This window comes from Pseudophryne corroboree, chromosome 6 (assembly GCF_028390025.1).
Source record: "Pseudophryne corroboree isolate aPseCor3 chromosome 6, aPseCor3.hap2, whole genome shotgun sequence".
In the NCBI taxonomy this organism is placed as follows: domain Eukaryota; kingdom Metazoa; phylum Chordata; class Amphibia; order Anura; family Myobatrachidae; genus Pseudophryne; species Pseudophryne corroboree.
Window position 1 is genome coordinate 557,310,518 of NC_086449.1, and position 20,516 is coordinate 557,331,033.

The 20,516-nt window shown below is 41.6% G+C and overlaps 1 protein-coding gene across 1 annotated transcript in view; it reads right to left on the bottom strand.

Moving 5' to 3' along the window:
• LOC134934622 (dynein axonemal heavy chain 3-like) overlaps positions 1-20,516 on the bottom strand; it is a 1,803,147-nt gene that overhangs the window by 478,886 nt on the left and 1,303,745 nt on the right. Inside the window, exons 48-49 of the mRNA XM_063930015.1 lie at positions 16,492-16,674; positions 499-637 (exon numbers count right to left, since the gene is read on the bottom strand). Of these exons, the coding sequence (XP_063786085.1) occupies positions 499-637; positions 16,492-16,674 (322 nt within the window). The remainder of the gene's footprint in view (positions 1-498; positions 638-16,491; positions 16,675-20,516) is intronic.

Consider the following 20,516-nt stretch of genomic DNA (forward strand, 5'->3'; position numbering starts at 1 on the left):
CCACTCCCCAATTTCTCCAGACACTCCCGCGTTTTATCCTGGCACGCCTGCGTTTTTCCGCACACTCCCAGAAAACGGTCAGTTTCCGCCCAGAAACACCCACTTCCTGTCAATCACACTCCGATCACTTCAATGATGAAAATTCTTAGTTCGGACGTGAGTAAATCTACTAAGTTTTGTGCTAAAATACTTAGCGCATGGTGCTGCGTACCATGCACATGCTCATTTTTGCCTTAATCGCTCCGTTGCGAAAATCGGCAACGAGCGAACAACTCGGAATGACCCCCTATATCACTACATTAGCTAGCACACTTATCAAGCTGCATTTTTTTAATGTCACAATGAAACATGGGTTAATTTTCCAACATAACTGCTTACATTTTGGCATGTATATAATGCTTGATTACATAGAAATGGTGTATTATGTGTGTTGCTGCTAAGATGACTTAACATACAGTATGAACCATAAAAGCACTGTAAGATACAGAAAAGTCTCACCAATCAGTAGAGCATGGCCACATGGCAGTATAAGAATCCTGCTTATTCTAGAAATGTGTTCTATGGCAAAGTGAAACATTACTAGATTCATTGGAGTCTTGCTGTTTGCATTGTACTTGAGCAAACAGCGCTGCATACACTGTAATACAAAAGAAGGAAAAGCACCTTAATATTACTAAATACATTTTGAGTTATAGCAATTGTCAGATAATGCATCCTCAAAATGTATTACCAAAAGATTAATGTCAGCTACTAATTTGAAAACATTAGAATAAAAATACAACACAATATAATAACATTATACAGTAATACTTATTTTAAATGCAGCAAAATAATAATAATAATAATAATAATACTTTTGTAGATGTCCCATCTATGGCATAGCCCACCATATTACTTAGACCTGGACTAGTCCACCTCATATGCATTGCACATGACCTCTCATATTTAACAAATATACATAACTGCTCTGAAGAGGATTATACAGTGAACAAAGGCTGTACTAGCAGGAGTTACCCCAACCTATACATATAACATGACAAAAGTCTCCAATCGTTTTTACATAAAGCAAAGTGCACCCATATCACTAAATGATAATGGAATCTTATACATTTCACAGGTGTATATGGAAGAGGAGTTGCAAAATTGATCCCATGATGTCCTTGTTAGCAGTCTCTATAGACTAGGGACGTTCAGTGAGGTAAATGGCTCAGGAGGCACAGGCCAGAACCAGAGCCAGATTTACACACAACATATGAGCCAAATGGTTCATGTAGGCATTATATAAAGGTATAAACTCCTGGAAATTTGGTGAGTTTTGATCAGAGATGTGCAGAAAAGATGGGCCTCACCTGCCAGACTTTTTACTCCAGTTTTTTTTTACTATAAAAATGATAAGAAATATTTTTTGTATTTTTTATATACTTTGTACAGTCAAAACTTTGGCACAAATATTAGTATGACAGAAAAGGCTCTGACTCATCTGCCTGACCCCATCGCATGTCACTGCTATAGACAGGGGAGCAGAAATCCAGATTGTACCAGTACAGTGGTAACTGCAGAATAAAACTGTCAATGACATCCACAGATTATAGAAAGGCCCACATGGTGTCTATTCAATAATCTGTTATTGTATCTACTTGTAAATTGGAGAATTTAATTGACATGTATCAAGTCTGATTAAAATGATAGTAATCTTTTTAATAAACCCATAATTGAAATCTGCATCACGTATCCAGAATTTCAAGAAATTAATGTAGAAAACCAGGAAAATCAAACGTATTAATTCTAATTCTGTTAAACAATCCCCAATTATAGAGTAACATCTCAAATACACCAACATTTTCAATCTCGGTGGACATACTGTACTCCCACTGAGGAGGAAAATCAGATATTAAGGAAAAGGTTAAAACTTGCCCCAACAAGTAATGCAGGCCACTTTGAAATATATTAACCTTCAACGCTTCATACTGTATGCAAACTCATGTTCATTTATTTTTCTGCAGATCAACCTTCTAAAGTAGAAGTGGGACAAATGAATCCATTCAAACCCAAATCTATTTTCATTTTCATTCCCACCCAAAAAAAGGTTGTTTTATATTCAAGAGGTTAGTGGAAGACGATATTGAAAAAAGACCTTTCTGACGTGTAGCAACTAGAAATTTTAGTAAAAAGGATAGAGAAGCTCTGCAATCCCTCAAAGAAACCCCCTTTATTGTAATTAAACTAGCTGATAAGGGGGAGGGATAGTTATTTTAAGCCTTAAAGATTATGACCAAGAAGTCATGCGATTACTAACACATACAAATGTGACACCCAGGAGTTGGTATCATGGATGTTTACAATTTACAGTTAAGTATTAGGAAGGTGGATCCCCTGGCTGAATGTGTTACTTTATTTCTTCTGGTATTCCTCACCTGGACCTGGGGGTATATTTACAAAGATTTGTGTTTTGTCCGTTTTGAAGGGTGTTTGAACTCGAATGGTATCGGGTGCATTTTACTGCAACTTTTTGAATCCTGATACGATCATTCACTAAGCTGCCGAGTTTTGCACAATCGTTTTTTCCGATGTCGATGTGATTCGTAATATCAGGCAGTGTTTTACGGGAGTGATGAGTAAAACACTGCCTGAAAAAACACAAGGAATCCCGGCCGGATCTGTGAGATCCGTGCAGGGCTTCATTGTGTACCTTAAAAAGTTGATAAAAGTCTTAAAAAAATCTCAAAAAAATTGCGTGGGGTCCCCCCTCCTAAGCACAACCAGCCTCGGGCTCTTTGAGCCGGTCCTGGTTGAAAAAATATGGTGAAAAAAATGACAGGGGTTCCCCCATATTTAATCAACCAGCACCGGGCTCTGCGCCTGGTCCTGGTTCCAAAAATACGGGGGACAAAAAGCGTAGGGGTCCCCCGTATTTCTGAAACCAGCACCGGGCTCCACTAGCTGGGGAGATAATGCCACAGCCGTGGGGACACTTTGATATCGGTCCCTGCGGCCATGCCATTAAAACCCCAACTAGTCACCCCTGGCCGGGGTAGCCTGGAGGAGTGGGGACCCCTTCAATCAAGGGGTCCCCCCCTCCAGCCACCCAAGGGCCAGGGGTGAAGCCCAAGGCTGTCCCCCCATCCAAGGGCGGCGGATGGGGGGCTGATAGCCTTGTGTGAAATTGTGAATATTGTTTTTAGTAGCAGTACTACAAGTCCCAGCAAGCCTCCCCCGCAAGCTGGTACTTGGAGAACCACAAGTACCAGCATGCGGTGGAAAACCGGGCCCGCTGGTACCTGTAGTACTACTACTAAAAAAATACCCCAATAAAAACAGGACACACACACCGTGACAGTACAACTTTATTACATACATGCACACCAACATACACACATACTTACCTATGTTCCCACGAGGCTCGGTCCTCTTCTCCATGTAGAATCCTAGGGGTACCTGTGAAAAAAATTATACTCACATAATCCAGTGAAGAATCCGACCTTTGAATAATCCACGTACTTGGCAAAAAAATAAAATGGAAACCCGACCACGCACTGAAAGGGGTCCCATGTTTACACATGGGCCCCCTTTCCCCGACTGCCAGGACCCCCCCTGACTCCTGTCAAAGAGGGTCCCTTCAGCCAATCAGGGAGCGCCACATCGTTGCACTCTCCTGATTGGCTGTGTGCTCCTGTAGTGTCTGTCAGGCAGCACACGGCACAGATACAATGTAGCGCCTATGCACTCCATTGTAGCCAATGGTGGGAACTTTGTGGTCAGCGGTTGACCGAAAGTAACCTCACCGCTGACCGCAAAGTTCCCACCATTGGCTACTGCAGCTGGTGTACCGGCTGTCTGTTTATGCACAGAGGTGCCTCCTGCTATTTGACGGCTCTTATCAGTCTCATAAAGGTTGCTGGTAACATAGAAGCTGAATAATTTCATGTATAAAACTGTGTTCTTTCATATACCAGGGTATTTCAGGAGAGAGTCTGTGACAGTCAACAGGATGATTCAAGAATTACTGGGACTCCTACTATTTGAAGTGTGAGAATCTACAGTCTGTAATGGGGCTCCCCGATCTCACTAAAAATTGCTATTTTGCCTCAGGGCTGACATAATCTGCTCACCACTTCTTAGACTCTCTCTGCCAGCTGCTTTACTCTGATAAAGTGACTCTCTTCCTCCTCACTGCCTTGCTACAGAAGGGACCACATTTGTGCCCATCAGATTAGGAGCCTACTCCAGTTCCCAGGAACACCACCAAATCAGGTTAGGTACACCTAAGCCCCTTCTGCTCCAAGGTACTGTTCCACTCTCCCCATCCTCCTAAAATGGCCACCACCCAACTGCCAACAGAATCTGTACCCGGCTGTTAACTGACGCAGCGCATGCCAGCTGCAGCACAGAAAATGTTCTTAACTCTTTCCCTGCTGAAGTCTCAAAGTGTTTAGCCAGGCTGCATTTTGTAGAGGGAAAAAAGGGGCACAGGAATAAATTAAATGTCAGTGGCAATCCTGATGGGGTGTTACACAAACACATAAGAAGTTGAGGAACAATCCATCAGACAATATAAAGAAAAAAATGACGTCCCTATTAGATAAATTCAAACAGAGATCTACTATCACATATACCATCTATAAATACATTTTGATACTGGAACCATCTATAAAGGTTTTTATATTCTGCCAAAAATTCACAAAAATATGGAAGCACTCCCAGGTAGACCTATAGTGGCAGGCACAGATTCCATTACAGCAAACCCCTCACACTATATTGACCACATACTTAATCATTAGTGATTAAAACCTGAGGGATTCAATAGATGTTATCAATAAACTCTAATATATAGTGTGGGAACCAGATTACATCCTGGGAACTGCAAACATATCATCTTTGTATCTGAATTATAAATCACACAGATGATTTAATTTTAAAAAATAACTTTTTTTGTTATAACAAATCATATTACTTACAATTTAATGGTACGACATTGGGGACCAGGTTCACCCCAGCTATGCAAATCTATTCATGGCCCATTGGGAACGGAACATACATTTTTAGCAACACCCTCTCCTGCTCAGTAAATATGTTGGTGGTGGATACTCATTATAAGGTGATGACACACTGGCACCACTGTCTTTGTGCTTTGGCTAAAATGTACCCTGGGGTCCTGAACACTTGCTAAAGGTGCAACTCAGCCTTAGGCACACTGCTTCATATTTGGTGGGAGTGCCTTGCACTTCATCCATTTTGGAATAAGGTCATCGAGACTACTGATATCATCCTCCAGGAGGATCTCCCCTCCTATCTTAGATTTTTTTAGATTGGCTCTTGAATCTCACACATAGACCCGGGACTGCATCAGATACCAAAGATATCTGTAGTCTCCCATTTTCTACAGTAAAAGCTATGGGGGCTGATTTCTTGACTAATTTACCATGCTCCAGGATGCTTCACATTCCGGATCTTGAACCTGAACATGGAGTTAGCCATTGCAGCCTTTAGTCTACGCTTGGTAAAAATTACACTGAGAGGGATTCATAGGATCCCTCCCCTACATTCACCACTAATGCATGCATGGTCAGCAGACTGCACACACGCAAGAGAGTAGCGGCCCCTGAAAACTAAAACTAAAGCAATCACTAAAGCAGTCATTTTACTGTTACACATCATCCCTGGATGAAAAAAAATGATACATCCTGGCGGTAAATAATTTTTTATTGCTGCTAATAGCAGCTACTGTATAACAAATTATAATTTTAGGGACAAAATCCTGATAATTAATACATGGGCTCATTTGCCCCTATTGCTATAAATATGTAAAAATACTATATTGATTTTTAGTCATACAGTACTGTAGGTAAACAAAATAAATTAAAAACTTAAATGTAAATGTTTGCAGTACATCTCATTATTAATTCAGAAATATTTTTGTTTACATTGATAGTGCAGATTCTAACTGTATCTTAAATATTCAATGCATGTAATAATTTGTTACAAAAATAAGGCTACTGTGTTGAGTGTTGTCAGACTGACAAGAATAACCAAGTCACAGTATTAGTGCTGCTCCTCAGTCTAATAGGCCCTACACACTTAAAGATTTTACTGAATGATATGAATGTTCTCATTCATTAATGAATGAGAACTCGTTCATATCGTTCAGTGTGTAGGCACCAACGATGAATGATGCGCAGCCCCGCGATCGTTCATCGTTGGTGCCGGCTCGTTCATACCTGCAGGCCAATATGGATAATCTCGTCCATATTAGCATGCAAGGCTATATAGCCGGGTGATGGGGTGAGTGATCCCCATCACCCCCCCCCTTGCCATCGGGTCATCCGATGGCCGTATCTGCCATTGGGCAGCTCGGCGGCCGGTCGCCAATTGTGTAGGGCCAATTAGTGATCATACACTCATTCCCTGTTGCAGATGTCTCTCACTATGGTCATTTACTAATTTTACTTGCAAATATCCCTGAATTTAACTAGTTTATTGTCTTGCTACTCAGCTGCCTGCCCTCACCATTTGCTTATTTCAGTTTGTTATTAACCACCTCTGCTTGAACTCTGCTCAATTACTGACCATCCGTTGGGTTCTAAAAAAATTGAATTTTTGTTCTGTTTGTAAATACAGTAGACTCCAGTAATAATGTATTCCATTCTGCTTTACATGGAGGTTTTATATTGCTAATGTGTCTCATGTATTTCTTTGTAGACTGTGCCAATTTATTGTAAATTTTTATTAACCTCAATATTATATATATGTTATTTGGGCAATAAAGTACCAGTGAGCGCATTGTACTCTATGCGATAAAGGGCTACTATAGGTGAAAACTGGAGGCTCATTCTATATGTTTGCACAATTATTAGGCTGTCGCCACAGCCTCTGGGGGGGTGGTGTTCATTTGCACTTGGAAGACTTAAAGTGAGAATGAGAATGTAATTTCTGGGAGATCAGACTGTAAACTCTTACCATTCCCAGTGCATACTGTAGGTCAGAAAAGACTGGCCAGTCTCTCCTAATTAACAAGAGATAGTAGAGATATGGGGCCGGATGTGATGGAGTCTGAGTTGGCCGGAGGTGCGGGTTCCCAGCAGAACTTTGACTTTTTAAAGCAGAAATCATTCACAAGGCAAAACCATGCCTTTTAAATGATTGTTGCTTTAAAAAAGTCAGAGTTCGGCCGGGAACCCGCACCTCTGACCAACTCGGGCATCAACACATTTAGCCCATGAGCTGACTACAACCTTCAGAATATGGGTTTACTCCAACTGACAAGGGCAACATGTGCAGTGGGGTAGGATCCTTTGTTTGCAGCTAAAACACTTTTTTATCTTAGAATCCTTTTTTGGTGACAAAAATTACTATCATCTAAGTGTTCCCATAACTAGACATCCACACTTCTCTAACTGCATTGCTCTGATCCTGCTCCAGTATCTGAAACAGCAGATGTGCCTGCTCTACAGGAGATCTGGAAAAGCCAACTTGCAAATAAACATTTCAAAGACACTGTAGTCAGGAACATCACACTCCATCACTTTGGTATAAGAGCAGTAAGATTGAATGAAAAGTACAGGACAAATAAAGCTTGTTTAGCTTCTCCTGATGCAAAGCCTGTTCATTGTAGAACATTAAGAGCAGGTAATGTGTTTGCTGACCAATATGCTCCTTATGGGTCTACTGACTATTTGCCATTGGGCCTAGAGTCTATCTAACTCTCTGATACCAACTTACAGTGGGCTCCCTTGCGGTAAGAATGAGGAGACAGACAAGTTTTAAAAAAGAAGAAGCTGCAAATACTCTGATTTAAACACCTGTAATCATTTACCAAAATGTACTGAACTTTTATTGAGAAACATTTAAGGTGGTTTAAATATTTCACCTACAGTATAAAGCTGTTTGAAAAACTTGCTGAATGATGCACACTCTGATCTACCACTTTAAGTGTGACTGATATACCATTACAGATACCTAAGGGAACTGTAAACCAGTAGTATATGTACATACCGTCTAGAAATCCCAAACCCTGAGAGCATTAATTAGTTCAATATAGGAACATTTATCATAAATGCTAACATTTTAATGTTGTTTTTGTACTTTTTCCTAATCTACTATTTCAATGATAAACCAAGTAAAGGTTATGTTTTAACATTCAAAAAATCATGACAAGAGCATGCCACACAAGGAGTCTAGCTACTGGCACACACCAGTGGACTGACCACCCTGTCCCCCACCCCCACCCCTCCCATCCCTAGAGACAAACAAGTTACAAGTTTTGTATACCTCAGGAAAACATGTTTGTGAAGGTACACAATATCACAAGTTACCATAAACTCTGACAACTGCACATTCTTTTAAACTTGCTACATTCAGCTGTTTGCTGCTTGGTTAAGCAAACTAGGACTAACAGATATTACTCTTATCAGTCATTGGCCCTCATTCCGAGTTGTTCGCTCGTTATTTTCCTTCGCATTGGTGCGATTTTCCGCTAACTGCGCATGCGCAATGTTCGCACTGCGGCTGCGCCAAGTAAATTTGCTAAGAAGTTTGGTATTTTACTCACGGCATTACAAGGTTTTTTCTTCGTTCTGCTGATCGTAGTGTGATTGACAGGAAGGGTGTTTCTGGGCGGAAACTGGCCGTTTTATGGGAGAGTGTGAAAAAACGCTGCCGTTTCTGGGAAAAACGCGGGAGTGGCTGAAGAAACGGGGGAGTGGCTGGGCGAACGCTGGTTGTGTTTGTGATGTCAAACCAGGAACGACAAGCACTGAACTGATCGCACTGGAAGAGTAAGTCTCGAGCTACTCAGAAACTGCAAAGAAAAATCTTTTCGCTATATTGCGAATACTTCGTTCGCAATTCTGCTAAGCTAAGATTCACTCCCAGAGGGTGGCGGCTTAGCGTGTGCACTGCTGCGAAAAGCGGCTAGCGAGCGAACAACTCGGAATGAGGGCCCTTGCACAAAGTAAGTTGGAATTTCGTTTCCCTGCTGGTGCTTAACCCTTTATTTGCATAGCAGCTTCAGGCTCTCCGGTTTGTCCCTCACCTCCCCTTCTCCGCCACTCGAGGTCCCTGTTTCTAAGAAATTTGGGGGCATGCTGCATGTCCACACCCCCTGACTCATTGAACGCCCCCGTGAGTAGTGTCTCCATGCCCCTTTTACGCTGTGCGTGCCCCTCTTCACGAGCACATGCACACAGATGCCAGGGCTGAAAAAGTGGCTCCAGTCCATCCCTGCTTGCAGGATTAAGCAGCTGGTACAGTCATGGTGTGCCTCTGATACTAGGGAAGTTTAAGAAAGGAGGGGGCCCATTTGCATACTCCATGCAGGACCTCTCCTCTCTGGCAGTGCACCAGACCCTGTCTTTGTGCCGTGTCCAAGTAGTATGTGTTTATTTTACAAGCCAAAAAAAAATATCTTAATATACTGTACCTAAGAAATTATGAGTAAGGTTAGGTACAATGACTATTTGTGAGCTATGTTTTTTTTTTTTTAGATTACTTTAGCTAAAACTATGGCCATTTAATTTTACAATTTTACTTTGGAGGGTTATACTGAAAGTTAAAAAACTTTTGTCCAATTCTTTGAAGTATGAACAAATAAAACATTTTTCTTTCACTTGCTACTTTTGCACTGGTACCAATAAAATGCACATCATTTTTCTGCTGTAATGAACAAAAATCTGCAGTCTTTGTCAGCCTTTATTGCTGCAGGGCAGACGAGATCTGTTATTTATGGTGATGGCTACTTTTTTTGTTTGTTTGTCTGTTTAAGTAAAGGAAAAAGACAAAAATAAAAAGGAAAAGCAAACACACAAATAAACAATCTATCAAGTTATATGTATTGATGAGATTTAGAAAAAAAGTCGGTATTCTATGAAGACTACAATTTGAGACAATCTCAATATCAGAGACAAATAACATTTAATTATAGTTTCTTGTGTGCCAAGTTGGTCCTTTTCAATTTATACAGAGCACAGAAAAGAGATTGGTTTCCCTAAATATAAGATAAAATGCTAAGGTTCAGGCATGCGGTCTCATAAGCATAGAAGTCACGGGTACAGAAAGCTGTAAACTTGTATAATAATTAATATAGTTTACAAAAAATAAAACTACTAATTAACTGGTTAAAATAGTGTCTAACTGGTAGGTCAAAGAGAGTGTCTTTTAAAGTATACTCATCGCCACCTGTATATGGCCAGGTGGTGTTCCACAAGGTCGTACCCTATCTGCCATGCTTGGGTAATCAGGCATCATGGCCTGGTCTATCACTGCTTTGCAGAGGATTTTTAGCTCTATCTGTTCTTGCTCCGGGTACTCGAATCTAATTCAAATTCAAATATTTTATGGCTGTCTAGCTGAGATCCAGGAGCAGATGATTGGCAGTTGGTTGCAACATAGGGGTCTATGTGCGAAGCCTTGGAGAGCGATAAAGCGGATGGTAATAAACTACCAACCAACCTACTACTAACTGTAATTTTTCAAACATAGCCTGTAACATGGTCGTTAGGAGTGATTGGCTGGTACTATATCTCTGCCCACTTTATCTCTCTCCAAGGTTTAGTAAATAGACCCTTAATCCTGATTAAACAGAGGTCCTTATGATTCTATCAATTTAAAACTGGACTTACACTTTGGGGTTCAGAGTTGCAATACATATATGTGTGGAATTTTATTGTTGCCCTGGAATGTGGCTTAACACTTAAAATCTTGTATCCGCCACAATCAAATCCTCAATATTTCATCTGATGAACTGTAGAGCTGTCAAACAAAATGGCTCTTTAGCCTGCACTATTGCCATACATATATTCTTTTATGTGTTTGCTTGTCTGCAGTAGGGAAAAACACTGTTAAATCCCATGGTAATGTATTGTATTTGCTCTACCATTACCCACACCTATCTAGGAAATACATAGGGTTGCAACTGCCAAAAATATGTTTACCTCATGAGGTACATGTTTTTCCAGCCTGGTGCTCTATTTTGTGCTGCTTAAGACTGGAGATATGCACTGACCCCATGTTTTGGTTTTGGATCTGTATTAACTGTGTGATTTGGTTTTGGATCCACCCTCACCTGTTTTGGTTTTGGATCTGTATATATTGTAAATTGATAAAAAAAAACTGCTAAAATCACATAATTTAGGCCTTTTGTTGTTCCTACAGTATTGTTAACCGCAATAACATTAATTTCCACTCATTTACATTAAATTTTGACTATCTCACAGCTTCAACATTATTGGCTAAAGACTGGCTGGCTAAAGTAAGCAACAAATACATGCAATGTACTGTACAGTATATCTGTTTAAAAATGTGTTGCAAATTAGTAATGCAGAGGCCGTCCTCCAAAAATACAGCCCATTATGAAAAGAAAAAGGGTGCAAGATGAAATTGTCCTTGGGCCATCCTATCCACATTTATAAAGGACATTCATCAAACCAAGCACTTCAGCAACAGGGACTGACACTTTTGTGGCTAAAGTGCTTGGTTTGTTTGATGATGAGGGAGTTAATCACACTACAATCTTGTAAAATAAATTTCATGAACTTACGACAAATGATGTAACATGGAGAAAGTGCCTAGATGGTTAACATCCCTACCTCTACTAACTTTGGCCAAACAAATGAGGCAGATGCCTTCACAAATATTGTCAGAATTTGGGTAAAAATAATCCCACATCCAAGAGGTGGCTTTTTAGGTCTTATGTCCAGGCATCACAATCACTTTCTTTTTATCACAGACACTAACTGCAGCCACTGGTGGCTGACTTACACAAACAACATCATCATCATCATCATCATCATCATCAACATCCTCAGTTTTAGACAGTAGTACACACATATCCTCCTTATTCTGTTCTATTTCCACACAAGCTTCCATAATTTCTATTATGTCCTCATCACCATCTTCACTTGTGCTGCTCCCTACATGTGCAGATGGTGCAGAACTAGTGAGAAGATGAGAGAGGCTTCTCTACAAGGACAGTGACGGCAATGTCAGACTCACACATAGCTAATGTGGACACCCCTAGACTCTCCTCAGGTATGTGTGATGGTTCTGAACACACAGTTTGTTCTACTGCCTTCGTGGTTTTCATTTCTGACACCTCTTCTAGACTCTGAATGAGCAGAAATACCACTGCATGTGGTGGATGGCAGATTGGCAATTTTATGCTTTTCTGCACCAAACTTTCCTTTTATAAGTGGTGTTTTTCCTTTACAATGTAAAATACAATTTTTTTTTTGTTTTAGATGCCCTGACATAAACCCTCTATGCACTTGGGATTCGTCTTTAGTTGATGACATTGAAGGACTAGTATAGTATCGTCATGACTAGTGGCACTGGCAGCAGCTGCAACACTAGTATTTGGTTGCTGCTCCTGCTCTTGACTTAACTGATCGTTAACTATATTGACAAACACACTGAAGTAGTACAAACAATAGAACAATATATATATTTTTTAATTACTATTTTTCGCAAATGGCAGCTCACACTGTGGCCTATCACAGCCCTTATATATATGCAAACAAATGCAGTGGGGTACAATACACAGAATAAGTAATGAAAACAATAGAACAATATATTTGTATCACTTTTTTTGAAAATGACAGCTTACACTGTGAACTATCACAATGCTTATATGTATGCAAGCAAATGGAGTGGGGTACAAAACACAGAAGCAGTAGTGCAAACAATAGAACAATATATATTTTTGGACAACTTTTATTTCTAAATGACAACTGACACTGCGGGATATCATAGTGCTTATATGTATGCAAACAAACACAGTGACTAATTCAGATCTGCTCACAGCAGCAAATTTGTTAGCAGTTGGGCAAAACCATGTGCACTGCAGGGGGGCAGATATAACATGTGCAGAAAGAGTTAGATTTGGGTGCGGTGTGTTCAAACTGAAATCTAAATTGCAGTGTAAAAATAAAGCATCCAGTATTTACCCTGCACAGAAACAAAATAACCCACCCAAATCTAACTCTCTCTGTACGTGTTATATCTGCCCCACCTGCAGTGTACATAGTTTTTCCCATCTGATAACAAATTTGCTGCTACGCTCAGGTCTGAATTAGGCCCATGGCTTTGCCCATTTGCTAACAAATTTGCTGCTGTGATCAGGTCTGAATTATGCCCTCAGTGCGGTACAGCACACACAACACGTTATACAAAGAACTTTTTTCTACTTTTTTACTTTTTAAAACTTTTTATAAACTTTTTTGAAACTTTTTTAAAACTTTTTTTCACAAATGACATACCACTTATATTTGGAGTGGATGGACACAGCACAGTACAGCACAGCAGCAGCCACTGACTGGATGACTGTAGTGGATGGACATTTGACACAGCACAATGGAGACAGCACAGCCCAGCAGCCACTGACTGGATTGGATGGACAGTGGACACAGTACAACACAGCATCAGCCACTGACTGGAGTGTAGGACACAGTACAATGAAGACAGCAGAGCAGCGTGGACAGTGAGAAATGGCGCTGAGTCACTGTCATGGCATCTTATGTAGGATCCAAAACCTGCAAGAATCCGACACTGGGATGATAACGTTTTGCCTCATTTTTTGAATCTGAGCATGGTGTGAAAACACAAGCCGTCGCTCGGATTCACTTTGATCACAAGGAGTTTGGGTGGGCTTTGATCTCTGAGGAACTTTGTCCTGTCAAATTAGTCTCATCCTGGGCTGTCTGCAGCAGCACCAGCAGTTTGAAATAATAATCGAGCGTAAGGCCTGGAATTTGTGACCTGACCACTCTGAACAGCAAGACCACTTGTATCTAAGTATCTATGATTTATTTATTTGTTGTTGTGTGTTAACAATAATTTGTTATTCGCTTAGACTACTGTGTTAGTCTCCATCATTAACTCCAAGCATTTCTAAACCTGGTTCCACCGGGAATATGAATATATCCAGAAATAAGCACTTAAGGGCTAATTCAGGTTGGATCGCAAATCTCAATCCAACCGGGATTTTTACGATGGCCCTCAGGCGCATGTGCAGTGCCCGTCCTGCGCATGCATCCGCATTTTCTGTGGGAGGGTGCAGAAAAAGCGATTGCCTCTGCCTGTCAATCAGGCAGAGGCGGTCGCGGGGAGGGGAAGCGGTGGCAATGCTCCATTTCCAGGGAGGAGATGGAGCGTTGCGGGGGCAGTGCGGTGCAAATGGTGAGTGGTGCGGTGAAAATGGGGGCATGTCATGGGCATGAACGCGGCGGCTGCGTGGCGTCACACACAGCTGCCGCAATGGGTAAGATGGTGCTGGGTCTCCTGCGGGCGCAGGAGGCATCAATAGTTTTTACGATTAAGCAGAAATTGAAACGCGAAAGCAATTTCTGCTTCATCAAGAGGGGGAGGTGCCGGTCAGCATGCTGGGCAGCCTTGCCCAGCAATGGGCGGTCCCCAGCATGTGATCCAAAGGTTAGCAAATTATGCTGGTTAGCAGAATTTGCTATCCAACTTGAATTAGCCCCTGAACTCACTGAGAATCATATATGTATTTGTACCATGTCACCTGGACTACTGCAATGCTCTCTACCCGGATCTCCCAGCAAAATATTTGCACCCTCTGTAGCTGGTACAAAATGCTACTGCCAGGCTGTTAACTAACTAGCCCTGTTCCTGTCAAATAGCACTCATTCTCTGTTCTCTTCACAGGCTGCTTGTATGGTTAGCTTACACACTTCCAAAGACCTACAAATCCGGAGTCCACGGTACCTGAAGCAGCTTCTGATTTCTTACACCCCCACTATCTTACTTTGATCTGCATATAATGTACTATTATCAGTACCTAGAATCTCCCTTAATTTATTTGGGGGTCAAGCTTTTAGCTTTGCTGCTTCCAGCATTATATTGCTATAGTCTCAGTGGATCTTGAGAGATCTGCAACTCTCAATGTGTCATGTTTCCTTATTTATTTTTTGTACATCATACTTTTATTTAAATACTCCTTCACAATGCATATCCCTATGAAGCCTAAAAATAACAATGTATGATCAGTCATGCATGCAAAAGGCAGACAAAGTATAATGTAATTGAACAATTGGTCAATTTATAAAAATAGTCTCTTTAGTTTTCCAGGGAATTGCAAAAACCTGGGACTGTCCTTCCGCCAGGGCCATAACTAGGGTGGTATAAACAGTGCTCAGCACGCAGTGCATTTGCCCTGTGGGTAAACCGTCCACATCCATCCGCGATTGCCAGTCTATCTAAGCACTACAGCCAGCTGCAGCGCTACCTACTGTAATTTGTTATAATTGCGGTGCGCCTGGCTCCTTCTCTGCTGAATGCACCTCTTTTAATATAGATTACAGCAGGCAGCACTGCATCTGTCACTTCCCCTCGTGTTCTTCCCTATCTCCTCATCTCATGCAGTGTCTGTAGGGACTTCTGCCAGACACAGGAGTGTCTGTAGGTACTTCCTTGTCTCCTGCAGTGTCCAGCTGGATTTCCCACAGGAGCACAGGAGCTGTTACATAGATGCTGCAGCCAGCGAAGATGCTCCAGGAGGGGGTGGTGGGGATTGAGGAGGAGTGAGGTTGAGGGGCTCTACCTGGCATGTGTATGAGAGGTTGATGTGTATAAGGGGCTTTAGCTGGCATAATTCCCCTTGAAACCACACTGCTCTATTTTTGGGAGCACAATGTCCCTAATTTGGATTTTAGGGGGAAGGTGCATCAATTCTCTTTATGGCACAAGGAACCAAAATGTTTAGTTATGGCTCTGGCAGTCAGAACTCAAAATCCTATTCATATGGTAGGCCCATACTTTGCATTTTTCTGCACATCCCAAACAGGCTGCAATGTACAATTCAAAATGTATCTGGGATATAGGGGTTGCATTTCACTTCTAATTGTATTGACCCCACAGTATATTATTGAATTCAGCATACCAACAACTTTCTGTAGCATATCATGATGAAACAGTGTAATTTGTGTAAAAAAAACCCTCTCTCCTCAATTAGCAATACATGGGTGGTACTGTAGGTGAATGAATATAATACCTGTTGGCTCATGCAGTCCTATAATGCTCCAACACTAGCAGCCTGAAGTTGGGATTGGGGAGCAGCTAGGACTGAACACCCTAATTCTAAACATAATAAGAGGTGCTATCATGCTGAGACTTGTTTTGGCATGTAGGAACAAAAATAAACACTAAGAAAACCGATTGTCAAGGCAAATACAATATAGTAAACTCTGCGAATAACGTGGTATAACTGAGGTTCTCAGCACATATTTGGCCAATTATGTAAGTCTATCCTCCACCTCAAATTTAAATGTAAACTACAGCAGATGGCTGCAACTTTCACATGGAGCACTCTATTGATTTGGGACTGTGGAGAACATACTGCTCATGGCATTTGATCATTAACAAAATTCATGGGCAAAAACTACTCAGATCAAACTATGCTGGGTGCTGCAGTCTTCCTGTATTATATACTACAGATATAAAAAGTTTGAACACTCTTTGGAAACAAATATACTGTACACTTACAATTTTCAGCTCATCGATATCCATGATTTCATTATAAAGCTTTTCAGATTTCTGTAAATTTTTTGGAATTGCATAATCTCCAAAAAAAAGATTACGCATGTCATCATCCCGTAACTCTCTCCCGATCACTAGGTGAGTGAAGAGGCTGGATATTTTCTCTTTAAAGTGGGACTGTACAACATTCTAAAGAAAAAAAGGAGAATAAAAAGGATATTACAGTATTTGTTACTAATATTAAACATTAAGTAGTCACACTATATATCCTGTATGTACAGTAAGTACATGAAAATTACAGCAAGTCAATAATTCAGTCCTGTCTCTTTATTATATTACCATTGACCTTTCTGTCACATGTTAATAATTTAATTTATGGGCATGACATTCAACAATCCCTTGGTGAGTTTTTTCAGATGTTTAACAAGGCAAAACAAGTAAACACAGCCTATTAATATTTCATATATTTATACGGATGTTAACACCTTCGCATAAAAATATAGGACCATATATTAAATTATGATATCTCAGAATTGCAAGCACTAGATCAATTGATTAATACTGTAGGTCAATTTTATATTCAATATACAAAAAATGGGTTGGTTGCTACAGTATATAATCTAGTAACCAGCTATGCACAAAATGTCTATTAAATGTGTTGATTGTTCCCATTAAGTTTGTGGATTTGATGAAATGTGTCACTTTCAGCTGTTGTGCAGAGTAACAGTAAATCATTTTATGAAAATAAACTGATTCAATTGTACTTTTAGGAAGAATATAAGAAATAATTTGAAATTGCTCATACTGTATTTATCATATCTCATAATTATATGTTTAGTCAGCACTGTAACGGTTACAGTAATGTATCGTAATGGAAAACACCATATAATTTTTCACAAAATGAAGGTCGGGTCTGTATTACTCTGCTAACAAGGTGTGACATGTTAGACAGTATCTATTTCAGTTATGTAACCCTTCATCTTACATGAAGGACTATTTGCTGAAAAAAGATGACCATGAGCTTTAATTGACATATTGGGTATGTAATACCAAAAACTTATTTCTAAACAAGGTAAAAGCCTTTTAGGTCTCAATTTTTCCCAGGAAGCCATATTTTTGCTTCCTATTTGTACATTGTTCCCTATTTTGTCATTGTGTGTTGTTGTTTCCCCTTTTTGATTTGCATTGTATAATGATTTGTATAATGATATGGCATCAATTGCTAAACTAAATATCATAATCAGGGGCGCCACTGGTGTCATTGATGCCTGGTGTGCTAAACAGCCCCTCCCCCCTGCATGCACCAAGGCGGGTTCAGTCTGCACCTGCACACCCCTAGTGAGGCCTCTGATCATAATTACATCCCTCATCAAGTGCTGGGGATGACATAGGACTTTTTTTGAAAAAAATTCTATGTTCTGTTCACCGACTGCTTTACATTTTCCCAAACACTTTATATTAACATGCCCTCTATTATATGGTAAATAAGTGGGTGACTTGTTACACTCCTTTCCAACCCCCTTTTGCACCAGAACTTGTGACACCCAGGTGGATGAAGTCCTGGAAGTGTTGTCCACAAAGTGGAAGCAGAGTAAATTACACGGGGTCAGGGTTCTGAATTGATAGTTCTGAGTGGGGTTCTTGTTCTAGCTTGAACTAGTGTAGAGAGGAACAATGCAAAATTAGAAAGATATTGAAGTAAAGTTAAAAGTTTATGTACAGTATAATAATCAGACTTCTACACCTTTAACACACATGGTGAGGGAGAGATATTTGGAGTCTAGAGCAAAAACGTGTCAAATTATAGCTAATGAGAAAAACCTAGACAGAATAGGAGTGGTGGTTAGGGAAATATAAGTCCGGATACTGGTACCCAAATGGAACAGAACATGGGGGGGTCATTCCGAGTTGATCGTAGCTGTGCTAAATTTGAACACAGACATTCGGGGGGATGCCCAGCACAGGGCTAGCCCACCCCGCATGTCAGTCCCTGCCTCGTCACTGAAGTACAAAAGTATCACACAGCAGCAATGCTTTTCTGCTTCAGGAGTAGCTCCCGGCCAGCGCAGCTTTTGCGCGCTGGCTGGGAGCTACTCGTCGCTGCCTGGCTCGCAGCGGCTGAGTGTGACTTCACGCAGCCGCTGTGGCCCACCCCCCGCATGGTCCAGTCATCCCTGCGTTGGCCGGACTGTGCCCACAAAATGCCGTGCCGCCCCATTCCGCCCAGCGACTGCCTCTGCCTGTCAATCAGGCAGAGGCGATCGCTAGGCAACGACAGCCATTGGCTGTCAGCCATGCGCCGGCACACTGCGGCACTGGCACATGCGCAGTTCTGACCTGATTGCTGTGCTGCGATAAACTGCAGTGAGCAATGAAGCAATGCCAGAGGTACTAACATAGGTTAAGAGCAGTGGCATCTCAGGCATCTAGGACGTAGTATTGGATCATCTGCGACAACAGTGGGGCTGCACAAGCCGGCCGCTACAGATACAACAAAGAGGCCAGGAAATCTCCATCCTCCAGTGGAGAGCCTGGCCTCGGTCATACTCCACAAGGGCAGTGACATGCCTCCGCTTTTGGAAAAGGGGGCCGTTGCTGCCCCCTCCCTGCCCCCAAAGTGGCATAAGGCTGTCAGTCACTTGCAGTCTGATGCCAAACTGCATCCTACATCACAAACCCATACTGTATTGTACATGCACAGTATGTGTTCCGACGCATGTGCAAAGTACCAAAAATCGGTACTTTGAGCTATGTGCAGCAACTAGAGATGTGCAGTGGGCACTTTTCGTGTTTTGGTTTTGGTTCTGGTTCCATGCTCATGTTTTGGATCTGGATTGGTTTTGGCAAAACCACCCTTTCGTGTTTTGGTTTTGCATCTGGATGATTTTTGAAAAAAAACATAAAAACTGCTAAAATCACAGAATTTGGGGGCAATTTTGATCCTACGGTATTATTAACCTCAATAACATTAATTTCCACTAATTTCCAGTCTATTCTGAACACCTCACAATATTGTTTTTAGGCCAAAAGGTTACCCAGAGGTGACTGTACAGTATGACTAAGCTAAGCGACACAAGTGTGCGACACAAACACCTGGACCATCTAGGAGTGGCACTGTAGTGTCAGACTGGATGGCAGATTTAAAAAATAGTCCCCAAACAGCACATCATGCAAAGAAGAATAAGATGTGCAATGAGGTAGCTGTATGACTAAGCTAAGCGACACAAGTGTGCAGCACAAACACCTGGCCCATCTAGGAGTGGCACTGCAGTGGCAGACAGGATGGCACTATTTAAAAACTAGGCCCCAAACTGCACAGCATGCAAAGAAGAAAAAGAGGTGCAATAAGGTAGCTGTATGACTAAGCTAAGCGACACAAGTGTGCGGCACAAACAACATGGGACGTTTTGGAATTTGCCCAGATGTAATACACGCAGTAGCGGATCTTGCCACGGGCAAGCAGGACTTTTGCCCGGGGCGCCGCCTTCCGGAGGGCGCCGCACCATGGCAAGATCCACTACTGTGCCCCCCGCTGGTCCCCCGCCGCTGTGCCCCCCCACTGGTCCCCTGCTGTGAAGGGAACCAGACGCTACGCATCTAGTTTCCCTTCGTGGAGGGGACCTTTGCTGTGCGGTGCACAATGACGTCATCGCGCACCGCACAGCATTGTGGCACAGACGCTAGGGGTCATAATTGACCTCTAGTGTCTATGCTGATCCGAGGAGAGGAGCGGCGCTGGCGGCTGTCTGCAGCGGTCTGGAATCAGGAGCGGGGATAGTAAGTATACATTTATAAAAAAAAAATCTCTTCCAGTGGAGCTACAGGGGGCACAAATGGGGGCTAAACTGACCATGCCCCGTATGAAGCCATGCTCCTATAGTTTTTCCCGGGGCGCCACAAGGGCAAGAACCGGCCCTGAATACATGCACAATATTGATGGCACAGGAGAGCATACCCCTAAACCACACATACATGGCAAAGCCTGTAAAATTAATTTGGATAATAATAACCCTTTTATTTGGAGCTATTAT